Source organism: Aythya marila, assembly GCF_965140915.1.
Source record: "Aythya marila genome assembly, chromosome: 3".
Classification (NCBI taxonomy): Eukaryota; Metazoa; Chordata; class Aves; order Anseriformes; family Anatidae; genus Aythya; species Aythya marila.
In genome coordinates, this window is record NC_139044.1 from 99,089,003 (window position 1) to 99,096,580 (window position 7,578).

The window sequence follows — 7,578 nt, forward strand, 5'->3', positions numbered from 1 at the left end:
TGGAAGAAGAGAAAACTCTAGGTTCCAGTTCTTGGAAACTCACTTCATTTTACTTATTACTTTTCCATAGGGAATACAGCAAACTTTAAACTCCAGGAAGTCTGTCAACTAAACTCTGTTAATCTCGGTCCCTGCAGACTTCCATGCAACAAAACTGCTTTCTACTAGGAAAAAGTTGCCAGGCTAATATTCCTTCCCCCGTTAATGTTTTTCCACACTGGCTGACACTTGTGCGTTGTTGTGGAAAGATAAAGATTTGAGTCATTGCCTGTAAGATATACAGAGCCAGAAACAAATCACCTGTGTCTAGTCTCGCTGTCCAAAGGATCCAACTGAGCAGCTACCAGCTTTTCTGTATTTTTTTTTTCTTCTCCATTTTGGAATAAGCAAACAGGCTCTTCCATAAACAACCTAAAATCAGATCTCCCAATTAAGGTTATTCCACCAGTCATAAATATTTGGATCTCATTCACTTATATATACAAAATCCTAAGTCGACAAAGATCTCTGAAAACACAATGTAATTATTTTCATTTGTCTAATTATTTTCATTTGTCAGCAACTAGGCTGTTATGTTATTATGCTGCCACTTCATAAAAACAGTCATACAATGAACAAAAGCCTGCTTTGCTTAATTCTGGTCATTTCTCATACAGCTGGATGCTTACTTCAAATATTTTTTCTCAACATAACTCTTTAAACAGAGTTTTCCAGGCAAGCTTAGTTGCAGGTCAATTGAGATACAAGTTTCAGTCCTCCTGCAATGTAGGAAAATGGGAATGCTTTTCAGACAATCACATATATGGTAACAGTGTATTCTACTGTCACATTTACTTAGAGTTTCAGAAATCAGGGAAGTTGTAAAATCATCGTGCTTACAATTAAGTGTACACTTTGAAATGTTTGTCCTTTAAGTGGTAAGATTTTGGAATTAGGAGCTGTTTATATTCTCACTGAACATTACTTCTAGGGGACTAAAAATAATATGCAACACTGATACTTTCTATACTAAGCATCATCTGCCTACGACCTACCACATTATGTTAGTGGTATCAGAAATTAACAGATAATATACAGTCAAAATGGATTTTTACTTGCTAATTACAAATAAAGTCCCTGATGCTCCAACTCTAGGGCTCACTTTAACTGTTAGAGTGGTGCCTTGAGATCTTATATTAAATGGCAATATTACTACATTAATGCTACATGTAATTAAATACTGCCTGAAAGGTCAACTACACTGAGGTAAGATGAAAGAACTTAAATATGTACGAAATTTTTTATTTCGCTTGGAATCCCCAAAGGTACAGAGAATTTCTTCTATCCATAAATCCTGTGCCAAGCTAGATTAATACAAAACTCAGCAATACAGAAAATTTGTTATGTCTCTTACACCAGGAAAGACAGTTCTGATTGCTCACCAGTTTCACAGCTGCAGAAGAGGGAATTTCACTTTCCAACCTCACACAAGTAAGAGGACAAAACACTGAAGTGTTTGGGGAAGATTTGCTTTGGATGAACTAAAGCAAGCAGTTTTTCATTGCAAGAAACTTCCTTAGAGAATATGCTGCTCTGAACCATGTCATCTACTGTGAATCGAACTCATAAATTGCATGAAGCCCAAACCTGTTAGCAACTGGTCATATCTCATGTACGGCAGGGTACACAAGTACCCTAGTAACTAGTGTCACTTGTGACAGTAGTGACACTTACAGATGTGACACTAGAACAACTGTGCATTTGTACTGCTGCAGAACAGTTCATAAGGAAGGTCAGGAGCACATCTGTACATTTAGGCTTAGGTTCGTGCATAACATTCCATAATTCTCCCCCATCAAACTGTAAGAGCAAAATTAACTTCTCCAAGCCAGACCAGGAGGACTACATCTATCCATATAAAATCAAACAGGTCTGTTCTCTGGTCTTGAAAACAGGTACTATATACTACCTTGCATTCATCTGGATAGATTCTCTTCACTCCTTCTTAAGTGTTGTGTTTTTTTTCTCCTTCCATAACCCAAAGGCACATGATCTCCACAAGACCACTATAGTTATTTCCACGGAGGAGTGTGAGTTGACACTGCCCAAAATTGCATCAATAGTCACAAAAGAATGGATGATTATGGGACAACAACCAAACCTGCATCTATTTAGTTTGCTAGTATATAAATACCTCAGCAGTCAGCATTTCTTGGCAGAGGTTTAAGGAGAGCCATGCTAAATTAATCCATGGAAGAATTAAAGAAACAGACCCCAGGCCAACAGTGCACTGCCTTTCCACAATGCTGTGAAACCCTCCAGAACATTTCACTCTCCCCTAAACTGGGAAGCTCACATACCATGAATATATATGCATCTGCTTATCTTCCTGCTTATTAACAGTAATTCCACTTTGGTCAAAACTATATGATTTTTTAAAATCACAGGCAAAATTAAAACCTTACGAGTGTTCTGCTTTTGCAATCTAGCCTTACATACTCAACTGTTCTTCACATTACAATACTCTTAGCTCAGTTAGATCATCACTAAACTGATTTTATACAGAGGTCTCCACATAGATGACTAACCACTTCCAGATGCAGCTTTCACTAAAAATGTATGGACTCTTATTATACTCCCTCCAGCCCCCAATTTTCCTTATTCAAATAAAAACAGGTAACTCTAAGCAAAACTGAAGTCTTCTTTGTATTTACCATTTTTTAATTTCTAGTAGATTAAAAAATTAAGCATAAAAACCTAAACAAGATTAATAAAATAATACTGAACATCCTGAAGTTTTTCCTCTTCCCTTCTGTTTTAAAAAGGAAAAGAGATTACTGAAATTTCATCAAGTTTTAAGAAAAATATATTTATGTAATTGCATTAAAATCATGATTTGAATGATGTATGTAAATTAGGTACAAGATATCAGCAAACCAGCAATTTCTAGGAAACAAAGAACAAAAATGACTTACAAAAATCAAGTTAACTCAATGTAAAATGCTGCAGATAGTTTTATTTATAAAATGCTACTCGTCAGAACTACTCACTGACATACAATACACACAGGAAGTATGAAACTTGATTTATAGACAAATGAAATGCTTCACAGAAGCATGGATTCCTGAGGCATTCTGAGCATAATTCCTCATTTACTGGAATTCACAACGCAGTTCCATTGGCACAAGTAGCAAGAGACTGGATAAATACATGGTTAAGACAGTTACAAAGTTACATAGGCAAACAGAAACTGGAAGGTTGTGTCTCACCGATGTTAACAGACTTGGTCATGATGAAAACTAGCTGACGTCAAATGACACAAAGACCTGGTAAGACCAGATTTCTCAATTTCACTGTGAAATCCAGATGTATTGTAGATACCTGCTTTTGTCATTGTCCACAGCCACAGGCTGCAAAGTCCCTATTGACATCAGACAAAGAAAATTGCTGCTTCTGCATGAACAAGCAGTAGGACTGATTGCATGGACAAGTATTATTAAATTATCAAAAAATTTGTGTTAGACCCTTTCACTTCTTCTTCTGTTTTTCTGCTTTAATTTTCTGCTGTAGAGTCTTCAGTTCAGTCATAACATTTAAAGTTCTGTAAACCCAGTTGACCTGAAAAGTAGGTAAATTAAATTGTTAATTGCATGTATACAGGTGAGTTTAAAAAAAAAAAGCACCACCTGTATAAATGAAAACCTACCACAATTATGATAGTATTCACCAGTAGTGGTGCTGAGAATACCAGTGAAATAAACATTCCTCTTGAATCAAAGTACTGGTATTTAGAAAACAGCCTGAAAGAAGAAAAAATAAAGAAGAAATTTAAGAAGGAAGCTTTATTCAACATAGTTCACATAATGTTACGTCTTCACACCATTCAACATCGACATTGCACAGATTGTACGTTACAGATTCTTGGGATCCCCAAATACAGGCCAGCTGCATGAAGCTGGAAGTGTCAGTAAGTTATCAGTTATGAATGTTCACTACAGTACCAGCCTTTCTTATGGTTTTATTGCTCAAGACTCAAATAAAACAACCAGAGATATATTTGTGCCTTAGAAGTCAAGCTTATCCTGAAGTGTTTGAGATGACTTTTAAATATTCATTTTGTGTCCTCATATTAGAAGACGTAACAGAAGTAACATGTAGAGAAGCTGCTACTTAGGCCATGCAGGCAGTAAGTGGAACATAAAGACTTAAAATTAGATGTCTGCAGAAAGTGTTGTTAAACATACAATTTTCAGTTATATCAGAAAATGATTAGTTCAGTTCTTATGACAATAAACTATTAGTTTAACTCTGGTATGCAGGTTTAATAAAAAAGACTGTGATTTTAAGCAATAAATACACACTAGCTATAAAAAAATAAAAAGAATATTTTTAAAAGTGGTAACCATGTCACACTCTACGGTTTTGTTCAGACGTATTTTAACAATGCAACAAATTCTCTGCCATCCTATTCTAGTGATGGGTGACTCTAGGTTAAGTTTTTTTTGGGGATTGATATATATGAAAAGAGAATATTTGTAGGACATCCATTTAAATATGAAAATGTAAATATTTACCTCCAGTTCATGGCTGCTAATTCATTTATATATTCGGCAGAGTACACTAAACCCACTGTACAAGAAAAAAATATTAGATTCAATAATTATTTAAATACAACTGCCATCCGTTCTGCCATATATACAAGAGATGTAGTGTATGATGTGTATACAACTCCTTGACCATCAGAATATCAAACTGCACATTCAGTATTTCACAATATGGCTTGAATTGGACTTTAAAGATACTTCCAAACTTAAAAGTACTTCCAAACCCCTGCTACCAGACCAGGTTGCCCAAAGCCCCAGTCGGCCTGGCCTTAAACAGTCCCAGGGACAGGGAATACACAGCTTCTCTGGGCAACCTGTTCCAGTGCCTCAACACCCTCTCAGTGAAGAATTTCTTCCTCACCTGTAATCTAAACCTCCCCTCTTTTAGTTTAAAGCCATTTCCCCTTGTCCTGTCACTATACTTCCTGACAAAGAGTCTCTTTCCAGCTTTCCTGTAGGCCTCCTTTAGGTACGTGAAGGCTGCTATAAGGTCTCCCTGGATCCTTCTCTTCTCTACAAGAAATAACCCCAGCTCTCTCAACCTTTCTTTGTAGGCTGTTCTTCAGCCCCCTGATCATCCCAGCTCTAAAGTAAAATCCCACATAGTTACTAACAAGTACACAGTGATCACTTGCTATATTACAGACAAACAACCATGAAATCCTGCTTAACTGAGTTTACAGGAACAGCTCAGAAAACAAACGATCTAGAAAGAAGACAGCACTATTTCTAACAATCTTCTTGGTGACTCCCTCTAAGTTACATCTGTAAAAAAAGAAAAACAGAACTTCCCAGTAACCAGAACATAATTTAGGTATCATTTTAGATGCTCTGGTCTCACATTTCTGTATTTAGGACTACTATTTGAAGTTAAGGAACTAAACATTTGCAGTACATCTATGAATTCACACTTAAGCATTTATAGAAACCACTCACGTATTGCACAGTGTTTGAATCAAAAAAAAAAAAAAAAAAAAGATAGTAATTCCCTCCTAGTCATAGTTTTCCCAGTTGATTAAATAATATTTTTTTAGAATCAGTCTTGCTCATCCTCGTGCCACTATCACAGGTGTCAGTGAGGCATATGATAAACCTGCTCCAAAAATGAATCCAGCTGTAAGCTGACTGTATTTACTGAACTGCAGCATAAGTAATGCAGAGCAGAAGGAAGCTGCTCTGAATTTCTTCCTGAGAAGTGGTGTAACACATGTCGTGCAACCATGCAAAAAAATCATTTATCCCAGATTCTCTCTACGGTCAAAAAGTTTCAAGTCTCTGCTTTGTACAGTCTTAGAAACTAAATAAATACATAAATATTTATAGATCATGGCCGCTTCTATATCAGGCAAATCAACTACGTATAGATATATATACTACTACTACTACAAGAAGAATACTACTTTGTATACACTTTATCTGTTGCAAAACGTATCACAAAGCCCTGGGCTGCACAAGAAACTGTCACTAAAATACAGGAAGTGCGAGCAAAACACCTGCCCTGTATCCCCCGACGAGGAGCTCAGGGAACCACGAATGCACTACTCACCCATGCAGAGAAAGTGCCCAATTTGCACCCGGTAGTGCTGGAAGGAGAAACAAGTTATGAGGAAGCAGAGGACGTGGAAAACCGCCAGCCCCACCAGCCAAGGCTCGGACCAGTCCGTTCTCTAAGGAAAAAAAAAAAAAAAAAAAAAAAAAAAAACAACAACACGGAAGGAGATTAGGGCACCGCTGGAGCCTCCCTCCTCCCACACCGCACCGAAGACCGCTTTCAGTCACGGACCGCGCTCACCAAGCACCTCAGCGCGGGCTGCCCCACGCAAAAAGGAGCAGGTCCCCGTTACACACTGCAGGCAGCGCATTCTCCCCAGCCCGTTCACCCCCAGAGGACGGCGCCTCACCGCCACGATCGTGGACAGCCCCGGCGGGCCGCTCAGCGGCGCCTCCATCGCGGCGGTGCTCCGCCTCACCACAGGTAACGGCCGCCGAAGTCTCGCGAGAAGACGCCCAACTGCCGCCGTTGTGGCCGTTGGGCGTCTTCTCGCGAGACTTCGGCGAGGGCCAGGTCCCTGCCCCGCGGCGGTGGCTTAGGGGGAGGTCTGAGGGAGGGGAGATGGCGGCTGTGCCCTCGTCACTGAGGGAGTAAGGGATTGTTACTCCTGACCTTACTCGGCTCTCCTGTATCAAAAAGCACCTCTCCTTCTATGTGTGAAGTGGTAACCCTCTAATATAACACTTCAGAAAAGCACCAGGAGCGCTGATTCCGTTTAGTGTTTGAATATGAAGTTAAACTAGAATGTTTTTATCACACTGTGCTCAGTAGAAAACTTCTGACAAAAAACAATTGACCATGCAGGAACATAAGTTGTCAACTCGAAAATACTACTTTTTTACCAAAAGAAAAAATTACATATTTAAATGAATTGCTGCGTAATGGAAAGGGAGTCATGACTCATTTATATTAACTCTTTTTGCCAAATGCATGCAGACCTCTAAGGACCTGTAGCTCCTAAAGACCTTTTACTCTGAAAGAGACATTTCAAATGCAGGTTCATCAGCTAGGCCGGGAGACTTTATTAATGGCATTAATTTTTTATTTGTTACACAATCCATACAGTCATACTATAGCTCCACATTCTGCTCCCCACCCCCCTTTTGGCATTGGCTTACCAACTCTGAAGGTTTCACCTTTATTTTTATTTTTTTTTCCAGAATGTTTAGAAGTGCATGTATAAGTAAATACAAATATTATTTTTAGTCTTCTACTGTATAGCCAAATAGAGGCCATCACTGTGAACTACTTTAATTTTCAGTCACACATACCTGCAATTTAGTGTGAGATAGCTGAAACTGAGGTTATTTCTCTATCTTACTTTAGGTTTATGGTATTTTTATTCCTCAGCAAGAGTGTCTGAAGGCCAAGCAAGGGATTTACTAAGAGCACTGTAAAATTAATCAGGGTGGTGCAAAGGTTGTCACTTTTACTACTGTTTTC

At 38.4% G+C, this 7,578-nt stretch overlaps 1 protein-coding gene across 1 annotated transcript; it reads right to left on the reverse strand.

The window, feature by feature from the left end:
• Positions 1-2,860: 2,860 nt before the first annotated feature.
• On the reverse strand, positions 2,861-6,541 carry TMEM18 (transmembrane protein 18). The gene is made up of 5 exons (XM_082758354.1): positions 6,485-6,541; positions 6,130-6,250; positions 4,554-4,608; positions 3,686-3,779; positions 2,861-3,597 (listed from the first exon to the last, which is right to left on the reverse strand). The coding sequence occupies exons 1-5, from the start codon at positions 6,530-6,532 to the stop codon at positions 3,508-3,510; spliced, it is 408 nt and encodes a 135-aa protein (XP_082614480.1). The 5' UTR covers positions 6,533-6,541; the 3' UTR covers positions 2,861-3,507.
• Positions 6,542-7,578: the final 1,037 nt, after the last annotated feature.

Coding starts and splice junctions, on each gene's coding strand:
- TMEM18 (XM_082758354.1), bottom strand. CDS start 6,532: ATGGAGGCGCCGCTGAGCGGCCCGCCGGGGCTGTCCACGATCGTGGCG. Junction 6,251..6,484: donor GGCTGTCCACGATCGTGGCG/GTGAGGCGCCGT, acceptor TTTTTTCCTTAG/AGAACGGACTGGTCCGAGCC. Junction 3,780..4,553: donor TTAGCAGCCATGAACTGGAG/GTAAATATTTAC, acceptor TTCTTCTTTCAG/GCTGTTTTCTAAATACCAGT.